Here is a 19,611-nt window from a genome sequence, read left to right on the forward strand (position 1 = left end):
AATTGTGTGAACAAAGTATTTTTGAATTTCGATTGTAAAAGAGTATAAATTGCCCCATACGTTGTGTCACAAAACCACGAAATTCAATCGCCCTTGCTATTGTCGTCTGAGCATATGCTTTGAATACATACGATTTTGTTAGCATTTACCACTTCCTTTGCATATATCTTTGATATGTCGAATGAAATAAACACACGAAAATTGTTTGCGGTGAGGAAAATTTACAATTCGTTAAGTTCGTCGGCAAAGAATATTCAATTAGATGGTTTGTTGAATAATGAATATAACTAACTATGTGTGGGAATACTTTTTAGAAATTAGTAAAATCGTGCTTCAAAATAATATCGGTTCACTTTGATGATTGAGTTGTTTCCATGGGTTGCATTTTTTCTTTGACAAGATTGGTGTATCAATTAAATTCTTTATTATCTTTTGATGCTACATTTTAATTAATCGATTTTATCGACTTTACATTAAAATTCGTGGAAAACTTGTCGATTTTTCGCATCAATTTATCCATTAATTTCATGCATGTATAGTACATTTGAATTTAAATTTCTAAAAGACACACGTCAACTAAACTGAAGTTTGTTATAATTTAACTTTACTGTCAAGTCAGAAACTAATTTCCTGTTCGAAAGTAATATTCATTACAACAAATATCACTGACTGCACGTGTTCGGAAAAGACAAAAAATTTAGAATATTCCATTACAATACTATAAAGCTTAAATGTAAATTATTCAAAGACGCGAAGAGTTCTAAGTTTCAATGTGAATATGTAAATGATGTAGCATGCATTTGTTTGCAAAAGTTTTCGCAATATGACTTAACATTCTGGCTAATTAAACGTGTACTATATATATAACCGTACAACTCATTACCACACCTGCTCTCTTTGCATAAGAAATTTAATCACAGTTGAATCCATCTTAATTGAAATGTTGAATATGTGACATCCAATGCTGGCATCAAATGAAACATCAAAAGGCGTTTTAAGCCAACAAATCTCATTGCAAATTCAAATGTACTCCTACAATGGCATCACTCATCTTTGATTGATTGTTCGGGTTACAATTAATCAAATCAAAAGTTATTTCGGCTAATTTGCGTGACATTTGAGAATCACACTAATGTCTAAATGAATGTTGACGTAAAGAGCACACGCGCACACACACATGCACGCGACTAAGAAAAATGAAGTAATTAGGTTTGCGTGTATGCGGTTTTATGTCGTTTGTTTGCATAGGGACTTTCGTAACAGCAATAAGGTGTTCAAACCATGCTGAAGATAGTGAAATCTGTCTTGTTTTTAGGTGTGATAACACCATGATAAACATGTTGCAAGTTGTGTAATTATTGTGTGTTTACATTGATGTTCACCACTATCAAATGTACCACTGTTTACTTTTTCCATATTATTCATTTAGCGCAGCGACCAACACATATTCTCAACATTGCTTATATTCAATCTCAATTAACGTGAAAAGCAAACCTCAAATCCGATTATAAGCAACCAGATACATAGTGAAAAGAGAAAAGAGAATAATGATGCCATTTCAAGATATAATCAGTGTGTGGTTACAATCAAAAAGTCGAAATCTGTTCATTGACGGAAAATGACAACATATTCATATTTAAATCCTTTTACAGCCAAAGGATTCACTTTATACGTTTTTTTTTTACAAAGATTACCGATCAACGTTTTAAACTGAGTTTTATGCAATTTATTTACGTCAACTGACTGAAAGCAACTGATTCAATGAAAGTGAACGTGACCATTCTGACGATTTATCTTGACTTAAATGACATTGGATTCTGAGAATGTCAGCTTTATGTCGATGATAAAAACTCAACATTATTCTGGATATTCATTCATAAATCAAAAAAAGAAAAAGAAGTCGATTTTGTTAAATGATTAACGTATGTCCTTTGACTTATCCATCATTCTATTTATTCCTTTTACTTTCGATGTACATACCTTGTTACATTGTATCAATTTGCGATATAAAATATGCTCAGAAAGAGGATTTAATGGCAAATATTTCTGTAATGAGATTGAAGTCATGAAAAGACATTTAACAAGTTATACTATATTGAATGAAGTGAATTCGATTTGTCGAACAAACTATTGCATCCAATAAATTGAATTGGCAGCATTTTGCCGACATTTCTTTATAAAAAATGATTCGCAAAGACATTCTTCCGTAATGAACACTAAGTTTATTTAGAGTTATATTGGGTCTTTTGATAAAAGGAAAAATAATTCTCAGTAATATGGTGTAAACTGTTATATCTATGAAAGTGATGAAATGCTTCGTTTCAAGCTTATCTTTTGAGAATTTACTGCGTTTTTAATTGGCATGATTTCACAATTTAATTAGCACTGCTAATTTGTATATAACTGGAGAAAAACTAATTAATTCAAAGTAAAGAGGAACTCTCTATTCATGCATGATTCAATATACCTTTTGAATGTGTCCATTTTGTTCAATAGAACATCAATGCAATTAACATAAATATTCGTTGCGCTTTACAAAAGTTTTCAAGTGATATTGGAATTGTTTCGATGAAAAATACTTCTTCTTTTATCTTTAGTCCTGACTGCATTAGATATTGATAATTGCTTTTGTGCTCTCAAATCAATAAAACATCCATTTTACATTGCCACTTGTGGTATCAATAAAAGCTTCTGCGCTATTATTTGCAACGAAATAAAAGTATTTTTTTTATTACAACGATTCACTTGTTCTCAAAGTGAATGCAACACTGAAACACAAATGCAAAATGAAAAAATCGTGCACTTCAATGTACGCAATGAAGTAAATAAACTACATAATTTTTTCAACCATCCGGTAAATTCGTGAACATTAACGTTTGTGTTTTTTTGTCCAATCGATTCTCTGCAGTCGTACGGGGAAAGTTTTTTTTTCGTTAATAAAGTTGTAACGTCAGTAATTATTCCGTTCATTTACACAAGCTTGACTCATCATGAGTATCGCTGCCATGCACACTATTGTTGAAAATGTAAAACTTTAACCCGGTTTAAACGCTTTCAATACTCTTTGCCTTTGATTTCTTTTCAACAATTTTGACAGTGCAAACTTCATTTCATTCTTCATTTCACTGTTTATTCTAAGTTTTTCAATTTCTATAAAGTTAATTTATTCCATTGTATGGAAAAATGCATACATACGGCGTTTTTTGCTCATACGCAACGTTGTTTGGCGGTGTAAATTGGTGTGCATTTAAAAAGAATGGAGTTTTCACAACTTATGCACTTTGGTTGTTGTTGTTTTTTTTTGTTGAAAAACTGTTTTCTTTTCGTATAAATTAAAAATCAGTTGAAGTCAAGACATTGGGTGCATAAGTTTATTTAAAAGTTTATAGTGAACAAAAATGCTGAAAATATGAACTTCTCGAATATTGACAATGCAAACAATTTTCCGTTCTTTTGATAGAATATTTATTTACCTTCTTTTTCTTTTGTAACGAAAAAAAAACATTATTTTTTTCGCGCAAGATTGCTTTTTACCCTTTAAATACACAGTATACGAATTAGCAAAAATGCTAACGTAATAATAACGAACTTTTTACAACTTTTTTTTAATAAGAAAAGTATTCTGCATGATTTGCGTCATGAAAAAATGATGATATTAAAGAAAAACAATTATATTTTTAATTTGAGAAAAATAAACTGAATTTCAGCGAAATCAGCGTTATCGTTGATTAAGGAACTGTATGCCCAAGAAAATTTGTTCTTCTGACTAAATTTCGTAGAAACTTTATTTAAAAGATTAAAGCAAGATTGATTTTTTTAATAATTAAATGATGATAACTAATAAATAAGGTAAAACTATTGAGTTGAGGCATCACTTGAAAGAGTTAAATTCCAATCAAACTTTTTGTTATTTCTTCACAATCCAACAAAATTGAGCTTATTAAAGTACAAAGCTGTAACACACATCTACTGTGTTTTAATGAATAAAATCAATTTCATTTGTTTGTTGTTATAAAACTCGCCATTATTTATTGTTCGTATATTCGTGATTTAAATTTTCATTTTTTCTTTTTATGTTTGCAGATTATGAGAATAAAACATGTGTACCGTGCGAAGCAAATTGTGCTTCATGTCAGGATCGTCCGGACTATTGTGTGAGCTGTGAGCACCACTTAGTCATGCACGAGCATAAATGCTATTCAGCCTGTCCGCCGCACACCTACGAAACGGAGGATTATCAGTAAGTAATATTAATTAATGTTGTATCTGGTGCCTGTGCCAGTTGAATTTTCGCTTTCGAATGATGTTGATTGTGTGGCGCACAAACATTGGCATCATCGTCAATTGACCAAACCATCCACCCATCTGTCTATCCTGCTGCCAAGAGCGTCTGATAAAATACATATCTATATATATATTCATCGGCTGTGATTTTAAATCAAATTCAAAGCGAAACCAAATACATCAATGAAATGCTTTCGAACAGATAACATGAATATTAACCGGGGTGCATTTTGTGTTCAACACACACACATGCAATATAAATGTGGGCCGGCAAAATCATCACGCAAATGCGGTTCCGTTGTACCATGTTTGAATTTAGCTATTATTGTTACCATTGTAATTACGATACTATCCGCTCACATTGTGAATGCTTTGGCCACATAATCACTCTGCATTATAAACGAAAAGATTATCATAAATATTTATTGGTCGGATCATCTCGTACATCAAACACAACTTGTCGAAATTCGATTTCAGTTTGAGCCATTTCGATGTGTATTACGATATACACATTTTGCCCAATTGGTTTCGTTTTTGCACTGAACTGTCGTTGTTCGATATCATCCCGTTTTTCCCTTCAATAACGTTCCGTGTGTAAAATGTGAACGGGTTTAAATTTATACTGAAATTGATGATTTGCCATTAGTTCATTTTTGTTATGGTTTCACCCATACACGATGATCGCAAACGTTAATGAAGTTTCGAACGAAATAAAGCGTAAATATCTATGTTCAAATTTCATTTTGATGAAAGTACCGCTTATTTGCTTCGATTATTGAAAAATGGTAATAGCAATTTTGTTCGTCAAATGTTTGATCTATCGCCCGAATGGAATATTTGCACGCCAGATTGATTAAAACGTTCGCGTTATAATCCAGATATAATTAGCCAGCCTCTACACTCAGCAGGCACTTCATTCAATTCAAAAATGCAACAATAATTGCAACGCTTTTTCATTGTCAATTTTTGTTTATCTCATTTTCCAGCTCAAATTAATATAAACACAATGTTCCAATTTCTATGGGGCTTTGAATTTAATTCAATTTAACATGAAACCAAAATACATATTATCATACTAGTTCGAATTCAGCACATGAATTCGAAAACTTGTTTAGAATCATTCCCATTCCAGAATGGTGAAGTTTTATAGAATTTTTTGAAAGGTATTATTCTGGTTTGGAATTTCAAAATTTATTGAATAAGATGTGGCGAACTTTGAAAATCAGTGTTTATTGAATGAAAGATTTGGTGAAAAAAATCATGTGAAAATCTCGATTGATCCGTTTCGTTCGACTCGATTGGATAAGAGCAGACGTATGCTGGATAAATAGCTGCTGCTATGCAAGCATTCGAAATGATCATTTACAGTGAATCTAATTTTTTCGATAGACAAAATAACAAGCAAAGTAAGCAGTAAACGAATGGCGTGTGAGTGGAGTGTGTCATGCAAAATTTTGTCTACCAAAAATATTAGATTCACTGTATTGTATACAGCAACACTGCACCATGTTTACAATCAATATACTAATAATATTGCGAGTTACATCCAACAGCGTCTATTCGTCCAGCATAATCATACGTCTGAATAAGATTATATCGCGTGGCAACTTGCTATGAAAATGTTCTACCCAAAAAAAAAGCTATTGCAAAGTGGCCAATTCACAGACTATCACACAAGACCTAGTTTGTCGTTATCTCTGTCAGCACAAATCTCGAAGAAGAAGAAAAAAAATATTCAGCAAGAAAAAATAAAAAAAGGAATCCCTACTCAAAAAGAAACTTTGTGCGTGGTTGTGTCAAACCTTAAAAATCGCATTTTTCATTGTAATATTGGGCTGCCAACATGTAAAAATAAGTGTTTTCTTCTGCTTCTCATACTTAGACACCGAAAACTTTTCGGATGCCATTCGTTCTATTCAGAAAAGTTGCTCACGTTTTTATCCTCTCTTCGATATTCATACGAAGTGTAACGTCCTTCGCAGTGTTATTTGGGTAAATCTCAGCTTCATGTGTATATGTGTGCGGCAAAGTCGAAAGAAATATAAAAACCAGAAAAGAAAAAAAAGTTTTTTCTCTTCCGCCATTCATCAGTGACCTTCATCTTTATAAGCATCATCATAAAGAAAACACACACATGCAAAGAGAGACAGCGTGGAAGAGACGGTAAAAATTTACGTATTTTATTACTATCACGTTTCACATTCCATGAAGACGTGAAAAGATGGCAAATAACAAAAGTATTTTTCTTCAAAAATTTGAATAACTTTTCCAAGAATCGACAGCACCAAAATGCCGAATTGATGACTATTGCATTATTTAAGATTATATTGAATTCATAAAATTTGATTTGACTATTAATCATTTAGCTGAATCGATATCGGTCATTGGCATTATATTGCCATCCATCAAATGAGTGAATTGATCTATTTGTAATTAAAACGAAATCGTATCTTAGCGACATTGAAAAATTAAAGAAAATATCTTATAATGGCAAATATATACATTTTCACTAGATGAACTTGCATGAACTGTTCAAAAATAGAAAATTTATTTTTGAGCAGAAAGTGCATTGCAATTGAAATTTATCCATGTAATAGAAAATATGATAAATTGGAATCGGGATCACAAACAATAAAGGTTTTGTTCGGGCATTTAAACACACCCTGATAATTAAAATAAATCGATTGCGTCTCGTAAAAGAATTTATATCAAATTATGCTTTGAGCAGTGCTCATTGAGCACCTTGCACCTTATTGGAAACATTTGTTAATTATTGCTTCTTGGTACGATTAAATGAAAAAAAGAAGAGTATTGGACGGTTGTTGGCGATGCGAAGAAAACCAATCAACCAAAAGGTGAAGAAAAACGAAACATTCCAATTTTACATTTCTACACAAACCGAATAAATGTTTTGTCGTACGTGCGAAACCTTTTTCGTTCATAACATAAACGCGATTTCCCTATTTTATGAGTTTATCGTTAATTCACCGAAAGCTTTTTCCCCCTCTAATCGTGGGCGATACACCCAAAAAATGTATCGAAGCAAATAATATGCAAATTCTTTTATTGCAATTCAAATTCAGGGGAGCCATTGTGTGTGTGTGGTTGTTCCCGCATTTGCATTTTCAATTCAGCAATTACCTCTAATTGTCTCCAATTACGCTTCATTTGATTTTGTACCTCTACACAGTCACCCTGGTGAATTTCGAAATTCGAATACAAATTAAAAAAAAATCATGTAACAACTACCCACGGTGCTCAACTAAGAGTCATGAACCTTCAATGAATAAATATTTGCGCATGAAAAATTGTAAAAGCGAACACAACAACGACAACGATGATGGGAAGAAAAAACACCGCTTGAGTTATTAACACAGACCTTTTTTTACAAGTTGTCATTTTTCTTTCATGTACACTTCAGTTGAAATATACCTTTCAGGTCTCGTTTGATATCGATGGCAATAAATTTTTGGCGTCTGTCGAAATTTAATTGAATCACGCGCTTTGTTTACTTCAATTTGGTCGAATCACAATTTGATTAATGTATTCGCATAGTTAAATTCAAAGACACGGTCTCAACATTTTTTTTCTTCATCCGTTCGCGCTGATTTTTCAGCACACATCTCATTCGTAGAGCTACAGAAAAAGGGTTTGTTTGAATTGTTTGAACGACATTTTTCGTAGATATTCCATGTCGTTTCGACGACACACACACATAAACAGAGAGTCAAAAGTATGTAAATATAAATTTGTCTCGACACATGTCCCTACAACAACGAAGCGTGCCCCATTTCTCCATTTGTCATGAGGTTCATTTATAATTTTGTTTGTGCTTTTAGCCGGTATTTTTGTACTGATCCGTTTTCAATTTTCCCTGATGAAGCAAAACGATTGCTCGCCGACAAATGTAATGTGTACAATGGCCGATAGCATTTGGGTTTGTCTCTTTCTTTATGATGTAAAGTAGAAAAGATTACGGAACGGTTCAGAGAAGTAAACAATAAACTTCATGTAGTTTACACAAAACAATCGATAAACGATAAATTTTCATTGATTTCCATCTGCCACTGCTAGCTATTTCAATGTGTGCCCATTGTACGTATTAGTAGTTGTTGTTTTTTGTATTCCAAATGCGGGTGATGTCAACAATACGATGAAAACAAACAAACCAAGTCCACATTGAGATGAAGCGAACGAGCATTTTCGATTTGTAAAAAGTTAAAGACGAAGATAGCGACTGCAAAACATACGGAAAGTGGTGCAGATGACAAATGAAAAATGCCAAGCGTAAATATGAAAATTTACAAACTGCACAGAATCCTTCCATAAAAGATTCATGCAGATAACATAAATTACAAAATTGGCCATCGTTTATTTTAACATCCGATAAAAATCTTGATTTTTTCTTCTCTTTTCCTTGATTTGCGTATGTGTATGTTTGTTGCTTCCCTTTTCAATGCACAACACACCGTGGATGTTGCTCTACCCGTTGCTCCGTTGTATGTGTCGGATTTTTAAAGCTTTGTCATTTTTCCGTTTGCTTACAATCACAAATTCAAACGAAGTTCCACATTTATTCTTTTCCATCGACGAGACAATTTGAATAAAATACTCTCCTTTCTACATTCGGAGAAAAATTACGGCGTAACGTCGGAATAGCTGGATATATACTTCCATGAAGCACGAGAATAGAGCATTATTTGCTAGCGATATACAATCAAATGTGTAAAGTGGAAAATTGAATAAACGACCAGGTTCCAAGCGTTTTTTTGCCTATCGTTGTTCTTTTCTTTCTTGCTTTCTTCCTTTACCGTCGTCATGAATTTCTATTGTACTAATAGCCAAACATTCACCGGATCGGCATACGAATTGAAGACGGCTGGCTCATAAAATACCGACCTAGACGACTCCGTCCATTTTATGCCATAAATGACGACGTCGTGATTACAATGGTTTCGTTCGTTCGTTCGTTTGTTTGTACCAATTGATCTTTTTCGGTGTATGGCCTCATCCTATTCATTTCACTCGCTTTCCGGTTTGCCCTCTCTGTCTTGCTCCCTTTCCTTATAGTTGAACAATATGATTTGTAAGTTTTCTTCCGTTTTAAGCTTGCCTTCGCTGTCATGTTTCATGCAAACAATGCATAGGATCACAAATATGAAAAAGAACTTTTTTTTATCGAAATAGAGTATTTTTGTTGGCATACCTCGCTCATCGGGTAGGGAAGAAGGTACTTATCAGAAATAAATCATGGTGAATGTCATGCCGAAGTCGTCGTGTCTCGAGGAAACCTTTTTGTTATTTTTCTCTTAATTATCTGAATTTTGGCATTTTGTCTTTTGTTTCGTTCCAAAGTTCAAGCAAAACCGATGAACAATTAACTAAAATCACGTTGGTAACGATTTCTTTTCCATGTTGTTACCGACTTCTTTTATCACACATTTTTAGGATTTTTCATTGGTACCTCTCCTATGGAGGAAAAAATTATTACACGAGTACATATGACGTATTGAGTATAGAGATTTGAAAATGATGAGTTTACACAAATCTTATATAATAACAAATTAGAAAGAAAATCAAGCCAGCTCAACTTGTGAGTGCTAAATGATGGCGCATGTATTCAAATACTTTGAGTAGGTTTGCAAGAAAAAATTAAATTGCTATCTTTGGATCACGCGGCAACGAAGCTGTTTATAAGAAAGCTTTTCCGCTTTCAAATTTTGAAATCAAACTCGAACGAGCAAGTTTCTTTCGTATCTTCTTTATCGTGAGAAACTGTTTTTTTTCTTTAATCTGATAAACGCTGTCTAATTGGTATTATCTTTACCTTCATTGGAAATTCGATACAACCCTACACAAATAAATTTATATAATTTTCTAAAATATCATTTTTCGATTTTTCATGGGAATTTTATCTAAAAGACACTTATTACAATAATTACCTTGATCACCTTGATTTATATGAAATAACGCACAGAAAGAAAAATTTGGTATTCAATAATATATCAATTTTGGTAGATTTAATATGAAATCAACCAACAACCAATTAAATTTACCATTTTACCAAATTTACCACACCTCTAAGGCATATTTTTCAAAAGTGACTATTTGTTGAATAAGTTTTATCAATTGCTTCATTACATTTTCCAACTTTTCGAAACCACAGATGACGCTAGCGCATTAATGAAGCAATTGGTAAAACTTATTCCACTGATAGTCTCTTTTGAAAAATAAGCCTTAGAGATGTCAAAAATGGTAAATTTAATTCGTTGTTGGTTGATTTCATATTAAATCTACCAAACTTGAATTAAAAATACCACATTTTTTCTCTCTGTGCGCGCCAATCCGTATAATATACGGCGTATATAATTGGGAATTTAATTGAATTTATCTTAATTGTAAGTGGATATTAAAAACTAGCGACTAACACTGATTATCGAAATTATCCGGTTGACTTTAATGTCGAAATGTTCAAGTATACCTCATTAAGATTGATTCGTAGAATTTATAAATAGATCCAATGGATATACACTGTATAAAATTGTCTCGGGGGGCATCTGGAAAAAACACTTTCTAAAGGTTTTTTGGCATGCTGAAGCCGAATTTTGGGGTTTCAGGTCAAAAAAATCAGGGGTTAAGGGGTGATGACCCCTGACCCCCCTAGGGGGTGGGGGGAGTTGGAGGGCAGCTGACCCAAAAAATTTCTCTCATCATTCTGAACAACTTTGTAGAACATAATTTTTTGATCCGATGATAAAATCGACATCAACAAAAAAAAAATGAAAAAAAAGAAGTAAACGACCATTTTTGCCAGTTTTTGTATGAAAATCGTATCAAAACGTTATCATATCGCAAAATAAATGTCAAAAATGGATTCCTCGACCCCAGAAACCCCCGCATACACATTTGGCTAGAGAAAAAATAATGTTTTTTTGAATTTTTAATGCAGTGTCTAAGTCGATTTTTAAATATTTTGGGAAAAATCTATACTTAAAAATGGGCAGGCTCGAAAATGATTTTAGACATATGGTTCCTTGGGCAAAAATACTTGTTATGGCCCATAGTACCAGAATCGCGATGTGCCCATGGAGATTTTTTCGGCCCCCTATAATTTGACCCACCCTAATATACAGGTACTAGTACAGTGAATCTAATTTTTTTGATAGACAAAATAACAAGCAAAGTAAGCAGAGAAACTCTCCACTAACATAGGATTCATATGCGAATGGCGTGTGAGTGGAGTGTGTCATGCAAAATTTTGTCTACCAAAAATATTAGATTCACTGTACTTAACAGGTTTGAGTTGACGTTTTTTTATGCACAAATAATTTTTTATTCCAAATATATGGCCGTAATTAATTCCAAACATTTTCTTATGTGTGTTGAGAATTGTCCAACATCATTATGTAAATCAAAACTCAAAAGTTTCTAGATATTGGAAGGACCAATTTGAAATAAGAATGATTGCTTCAAAATTTCATTGGAAGTAATTCAAACGTATAAAATACACTTATGAAATGTGCCATTAGTTCAAGTTTGGATCACCAGAAAGACCTCCTCAAGTGAGGTGGTCAAAGACATATTTTGTTTTAAAATTTATACGTTGGATTCAAAATATGCATTCGGTAGAATTTTTTTCCAAAAATAGAGTTAGGTATGCCAATTAGTTTCAAGCCCCGCATCGAATTTATACAAACTCAAACTTTTTCCATGCGCTTTTTTCCTGTTATTTCTGCCATTTTCTGGTTATGAAGTGAATCGAATAATCTCAAGTTAAGATTAAAGCGAAACAACAACGTGATTTACTTGCACAACAAGTATACACATTTGATATTCGGAGAAGTCGAAAATTCTGTACATGCCACGTGTACAAGCATCAAGTAAAGTTTTTCACCGGAATTGTAGTAGCTTTTCCATATGGGTAAATATATTCACACCCAGATGCATACGTAAAACGATATAATGATGTGAACTATTTTAAGATTCCAAGAATTCGATGAACAAAGCCGATTTTACTCCAAAATGATTTTTAATTACACACGATTCCAATGGAAACTGCTTGTTGGTAGTACCAATTTTGGCATCAAGTTACGCATTTTACATACATTCGATGACGCTTGTTGTACTTATGGCATTGTTGATAAAATAACTTTGAAAATTGATAGACACATCGTTTTGCATCATAACTATTAAAATTCGCATACAACGTGTAAAAAAAGCACCAACGAAAAACCAGAATAATGTGAAAGCATGATGTTTACATTGTTTGTGAGCGTGGTTTCGTGGATCGGATAGCAAACGTAATTTTTATCCTCGTCCCGTCCTGTCTTTCATGGTGTGCATTCATTAATCTCACTCAAATATTCGGTAGTTTTGAATTTTTGGCTTTAAAAGTCAAAAATTCTCCAGTCTTGCACTGGTGTCTGTGTGTGAGAGAAAGAGAGCTTCAACCAACTGTACCGATGACAAAATAAGTTTCATACTCTATCACTTTACACATTGTTTACAAGTGTATTTAGTAATTTCATCGATGTAAGCTTGCTAGAAAATGGTGGCGAAAACTTTATGCCAACTCTTGCGCAAGCCATGCATACACACCAGAACGAACGAAAAAAAAAACGATCGAAATTCAATTTGATGACGCAAACAATGAATTTATCGATCGAAAACTAAAAGAAAATGTTAAGATGCTCGGTTTTCAACAAATGGTAATACAAGTTCTTAGTCAGTGTGTGCAAAGTGAAAAGTAAAAATGACACAACAAACGAAAACTTCACCGCTACCATGGTCGCGCAGTCAGCAAAAGTGAGAAACGAACATTATTCAAATGCGTACGAAAACTTTTAAATACATTTCCTGTCTGCATGCTGAGCTGTATGGCGTAATTTCATTTGAATTTCGATGTGACGGTAGATTAACTGGACCATAAACCGCCACCATCCAAGCTACCAAATAGCTAGAAACACATAAACACAGAAAGTGCATTGCAAAGATGAGAGCAGAAAACTTTTTCTATTATGATCATTGCAAGGTGTAAACGTGTGAATTGTGCAAACAGAGTTACAGAAACGGAAAATGGAAATCAGTTTGAAACAAGACGCGAATTCATTGTAAACAATCCTATCGCATAATTGTGGTGATATTCCACACAAAAAATTGCCACTCTCTAACTACTTCTTGAATAAAAGGTCGACTTATTGCTATGAGAACACTTTTTTTATCCTGACTGTGAATTCGAAAAGAAAAAAGTGGGCGATAGAGAGAGATAGAAATTCAAAATAAAATGAATAAAGTCCTAACGACTTTACAAAAAAAAAATTGTGCCGATTCCTTGCATTTTTATCGCAAGATCATGTAACAAGTGTTGCCACATAGCCAAAACGGAACTCGTTAGACCAACTGCAATGAACATAAGAAAAAGAAAAATACCAGGTGCAAATACTTGCCCCAAGCACTCACATGACCAACAATAAAGCCATTGTTGTCATCTAAAGACTACAAATTGCTCTTTTCCCGTCGCATCTGCATTACGGCTCATTTATAATTCAAATCAACACCATCTTTTACATATATTCTCCACCGCACAATGGATTCGACTTCAATTACCGTTGGCCAATATCGCTTGTTTTCTTTTTTCTCTCGTAAAATGCAAATACTCACTGCACGAAATTTATTTCCAAGAAGTACTTGAGATAATAATTTTTGGCATAGAAATCTCACCAAGAATACAGATATCCATAAGAAATGTCATTTTATTGCTCATAAACTCTATTAGGTATTCGTTTTTATGGATATGGAGTATTTTTTTTCTCAAGTTAGTAATTTGGTAGATTTTTTGTTATTTTTGTCATCCATTTGAAAATTGTAAGAAATCATTGAAAAGCATGCAAATGTGAATATTTATAATATTCTTCTTAAATTCACTTAAAAATAATTACTTTAACTTGTTTGTTTGCATAAATAGAGTTAATGGAAGTTAATTATACTTTAATTTCAAGCTTAAAGTTATTAAGAAAATCTTATTTATGAACTTTGTTTATAGAAAAAAAGGAAACTTACGTTACCAACAACAATTGTACATTAATGAATATAACAAAATATTTCGGATTTACATTGCGTTCTGCCTAGAACAGAAAGTGGTCAAAAAGTTGTTCAAAAATAGTTGAAGTGAAAAAAAAGCCACGTACAGATTTGTTGTTGTTGAAAGTTGCCATAGTTTTGCTCATTTTGTGGGAAAAAGTCCACTAAATAATTACTGTTGAGAAACTCAAAAATGAAAATTAGATTTTTTTTTAAATTAAATTATTTTATTTTTGAGAGATTCAAAAGTTGCGAAGGAACTTTTAAAAACTTGAAATAATCTAATGAATGTGTTTTCTTCGGAATTTACTGCTCTGAAACATAGTTAAAGAACTACATTTGAACTTTCATAACAAACAATATGAATAAAAATTCGATATTTTATCAGAGAACTGGCCACAGATGTTGGATTCAATCTTGTTTGTTACTTCAAGACAGCCGATTGCACAGTTCATATAATTCAGGTCAAAGTCAGTCTCGTTCCGATGAATTGATGTTTGCATTGAAGAAGATATTTCATGTGCGTTCAACTCGATCTGAAACTAATGAACTGTTAATTTATTTAATATGTTAGACATGAGCCCATTGAGACATTAATTGCTAAGTATCTGTATGTGCGCCTAACTGCCGTGGTGCATGTGTATGTGTGATGCGCCAAACATATAAATTTGGTACATTCAATTTCGATTATATTGCCCATTACGTTTATATTTATTGCATCTCAAATGTAAATACGTGCCTCTTTGCTCAGAGACTTATGTGAATTTCGGGAATATATGGTATTTTGTTTGTAACGTAATACGTCCAAATATTTAGATATGGTTACAGGCATTTTGTAAATTAATTTCTTCATTTTTGCTTTTACTTTGAGCGATGGAAGCTAAATTGGAGGAGAACGGTTTGTGGCACTATTATTTGATCCATGTTTGTTCTTGGTTTGTTAAATAAATAGAATTTTAACAAAAATTTCTTCAAACAAAGTTGTAAGCAATGCATATTACATTTGCAAAATTTAGTATCCACAACATGCAACATGCACATTCATGAGCTTCAATTAACTTGTATTGTATGAGATATTAGCAAGAAAAATCGCTTGCAGCTTCTAAAATGCTTGAAATGAGGAATTGAATATTTCGTTTAAAGCCGACATGCACACACACAGCCTTACTAACATTGAGTTTGTGCTAATTACTGCCCGATGAAAAGTAGATCTGTTTTGCTAAAAATGTAAAGCTTTCACATAATCCGGCCCGGTGTACCTTTTTGAAATTTCATCGGATTGTGTTGTGCAATGTTCCATGCACAAAAGGTACCATTTTCGTAATGTTATAATGTAGTTTACCTAATAAAGCCATACGTTATCACATTTCAAGCACCGTTTCGTTGTGCACAAGGTTCTCTGTTTACGTTACAATAATTTCCAAGCGCTTTGGTAATTTATTGCTGTGATGTTGAGAATTTAACCTGATGCCAAAGACGAAAGCCATACATACAGACACAAAACATAAGCTCATATTGTGCGACTAGGTAAATAAAGTAGGCGGTTTTCTTCAAGCACCAAAGCCACTTTTTACCAGGAGAAACGGTTGCATTGATAAGATTTATTTATATTAGCGGGATTAAAATATTTGACTCCAGAAATCACATTCAATGTGTATAAATAAAATCTTTTTTACTTGGGTATTTAGCAATGTTGACCATAAATTTGATTTTCACTATAAAACATCCGACTGCTTAAAATTGCGCACAGGACTGACGTACACAATTTCACAGAGCAAATAACAACTTGTTTTCCACATTTTTCTATTTGGACGATGAATTAGTTCGTTTTTTATGTTACGGATTTTAAATGTTTTATTGACACAGAGAAGAAAATTGTTGGGAATTCAACGAGCTTATTCTACATCGCTTGAATTTAACAAACTATACTTGCCGGCACCATAGCAGGTAGCAATGGACGGGTAATTTTTCAAGCCACTAAATCTCATTTACTTGTTTTGTGAAGTAACCAACAGGATAGCCAATCAATCAAGCAGCCTTTTTAATAGAATTTCCATTCGAAGAATGAACGACCAATTTGTGTTTGAAAGAAATTTTGTAGAATGTTCGATTTTTTTTGCTGGCATTTAATTGGTGTATGTGTTGAAATAGAGGTGTCGACCATTTTAATCGAAAACGTATTTCCATGCTTCACATCACAATCACAAAACTATGTTGAAGCGGATGATTGCAATTTGACAGAGGTCTATTGCACCAGGTAAAATAAAGTACTTCTGGCAATGAAAGTACGTTGCTATTTAATCCTTTTTTTGCAATATTTGCCAATATGATGATAATGTTATTGAGCTTGGCGTATTCGAAATCACTTTGGAAAAAACACCTTAATCTTTAATGAAAATGATCAAAAATACCTGCAAAAATCAATTGTATATTCTCCTGTTTCAATTTTTCATTTGACTAGCCACATACAGACACTCAAAAAAATCCAATTTTCAATAGCACTTGCGGGCATTTTATGCAACGCCAACAAAAACGAAGTAAAGAGATATTCAGATGGTTTCATTTAAATTCGAATCTCGTTGAAAAATTGAAAAAAATACTTCACATTCAACAAACCATTGCATACATAAAAGCCACAATTTCAGATATCCATTATATCATGTTTCAGTTTTTTTGTGTGTCAGAACGTGAACAAAAATTCTTCATTTCGATAGCATGGTGTCCTTGTTTGGATTCCATTTACCACTTGGAATCAATTCAGCCAATCTTAGAGAAAACTCGTCGTCATGCAGGGAAAATTTATGGTTGTATTTCGAAGGTTGTTACGAATATTCAATTGTATCTTTTGCACCAATTTGGAATGGTTGAATGTGCCCCGAATTCATTCACTTCTTTGGCATCCCAGAAAGGTTTCTGGATTTTTCGAAAAATGGCTGTAATACCATTGTATTGCACTTGTCTAGTTTAGTTCTGTGTGTCGATGTATTGAATCATCGAGAAACGCATACGAAATGCTCATCGACGTCCATTTCAATTGCAGTGAATGGAATTGGAAAATACAAATGTAATGGCTTCACCCTTAAAATGAACTGCTTTTGGTGCTATTGCTATCATCAACATTTTTTGTACGAACTTTTTTTTGGCACAATGGTTAATCAGCAGACAAACCGTATACCGTTCGCATCTTTCAATGAACGATTTTTTTCACTCGCCAGACAAAGAATGTTCGGGTGATATGTGAAAAGACGACATCGTAACGGTAAAACAGGTTTCCAAACGTAGTAAACAGTTATAGTCTACTAAAAGATACAGTTTGGAGAAAAGAATGGAGAATGAGTCAAACGAAAGAGACAGGCGAGTGAAAAAAGGCGTCCTTTGAAATGAGCAAATGAACATTTGCATGTGGGATGAAGAAGGCTACGAAATGATTAATGTTTTAGAGTGGCAAGTGATACCCTTTTAGCACGTTTTTCGTTTGCTAGTTTTCAAATTACCGATGCACCACCATCATGCATTCATTCCATTTCAGCTTTCGCATTATCCGAAACATATTCAAATGCCTTGGCACCATTATTCCAACAGCCGATTACAAAATGATTTGGCATTTTTTTTACTCTAAACCACATACACAACATGCAAAGTAAAAAAAATGAGAGTGTGTATCTGTGAAGAGAGAGAGATAGAAAGAAAATATGTCGATGTACAGGCAAAATCGAAAACGCAAACTTATTTTGTATGTATCATTTCCGAGCGAAGCTCAAAGTGTTTTGCTTCATCGAAATGGAAATATGTGGAATTGGTTAAGAAATTGTGCGCATATAGATTGTGCGCGATCTACAAAATCTCATTGAAAATTCAGATTGAATTGGAATATGTGTTTCAGCCAGATATATACGAAATTTCGTTTATTTCACTTGCGAAACAATTTCCTTTAAGCTCGTTTAATGATTTACGTCAGTGCATTTATGATGCATTTTCCTTGAGCGTGTGTGTGTATGTTTGTTTTTAACAATTTCGTTTTATTCCATAAGATTGTCTTTGAACACAATGCGATGAAATGATTGCGACCGAGCGCATTGAGTGGATTTTGCAATGAATGGTCTTCCACATCTCTGCGTCTCTGCCTCACTGTGGCAACAACGATCAACTCATAAAACGAATTTGAATATAAATTTCTTACTTATTGCTAGTTCTGTTGTTTGTATGCAAATGTGTATAATGAGGTAAACAACGGATATTTACATTTATCTGACATAATACACATATATTCCATGTTGCGTGCATACTGCACATCACAATCTCTTTATCTTATTGTTGTGCATTGTACATTTCATTTTTCATGTAGTCGAATGGCTCATGAAAATGCACTGCAATAAATTTATCTTCATTTAGATTTTATCGATTTGACGGTTGTCAATGTTGTCGTTGTGACGCGAAGCGGTCGCATTTTGTCGGAACATTCGATATTGAACTGTGCCAACAGAACGAATCCCAGATGATTTAAACGAATTTATGTGCAATGGAAATGAACTCATACTGTTAGTAAATACACTTTTCTCATTTTTGTGTCAATCATTCGATGAAATGAACATGAACGGCGAAAAAAAAAAATTGAATACATTTTCGTCATTTGCATTTGGAACTATTTGGCTGTTTCGCCAATGATTCAGATCCAATTTTCTTTGGCTTGTTACATGAACAATATTTTATTTGAGATTTCTTCAAAAACTACTCATCAAATTGAATCTCGTTTTTAATACATGAACATACTAGTATGAGCTCACACAACAACATCCACTGTGGACAATATACGTTCACCAAATATACAGCTATTGCTTGAACCTCATGAATTTCTCTCTCTTTCTTCCTCTTTCTCTCTCTCTCTCTCTCCATCTTTTTGTTGCCATTTAATTGGATTTGGTTTCGTGTTGTTAATTTTTTAAAGGCCGTTTACTCGAACAAACACGCAAACGCATGCTTTATGCATTTGGTCCTACGAGAACACTCGAACAACCGATCCATTCCCATTAACAGATGAACTTTCACAAAATGAACGTATTTAACTGTCCATTTGTAGATAAACATCTGATAAAGGACATTCGGTTTGGTTTGTTTTCCGTAATTATCTCTCTTTCTGCTTCCAAACTTGTGTTGAATGTCCAATGAAATTCCAACAATGATTCCCAATGCAATTTGCACAAACAAACACCATGCATACTGGATCAAATAAAATTAGCGCATTTCAAA

The 19,611-nt window shown here is 33.3% G+C and overlaps 1 protein-coding gene across 3 annotated transcripts in view; it reads left to right on the forward strand.

Annotated features, from left to right (window-relative positions):
- LOC116343073 (furin-like protease 2) overlaps window positions 1–19,611 on the forward strand; it is a 210,287-nt gene that overhangs the window by 175,672 nt on the left and 15,004 nt on the right. For all 3 annotated transcript variants that reach the window (XM_031770962.1, XM_031770961.1, XM_031770960.1), the window contains one exon: window positions 4,084–4,240. In XM_031770962.1, the coding sequence (XP_031626822.1) occupies window positions 4,084–4,240 (157 nt within the window). The remainder of the gene's footprint in view (window positions 1–4,083; window positions 4,241–19,611) is intronic.

The sequence above is a fragment of the Contarinia nasturtii genome, unplaced genomic scaffold (genome assembly GCF_009176525.2).
Source record: "Contarinia nasturtii isolate CC-2019 unplaced genomic scaffold, AAFC_CNas_1.1 Cnas_scaffold_928, whole genome shotgun sequence".
NCBI classification, from domain to species: domain Eukaryota; kingdom Metazoa; phylum Arthropoda; class Insecta; order Diptera; family Cecidomyiidae; genus Contarinia; species Contarinia nasturtii.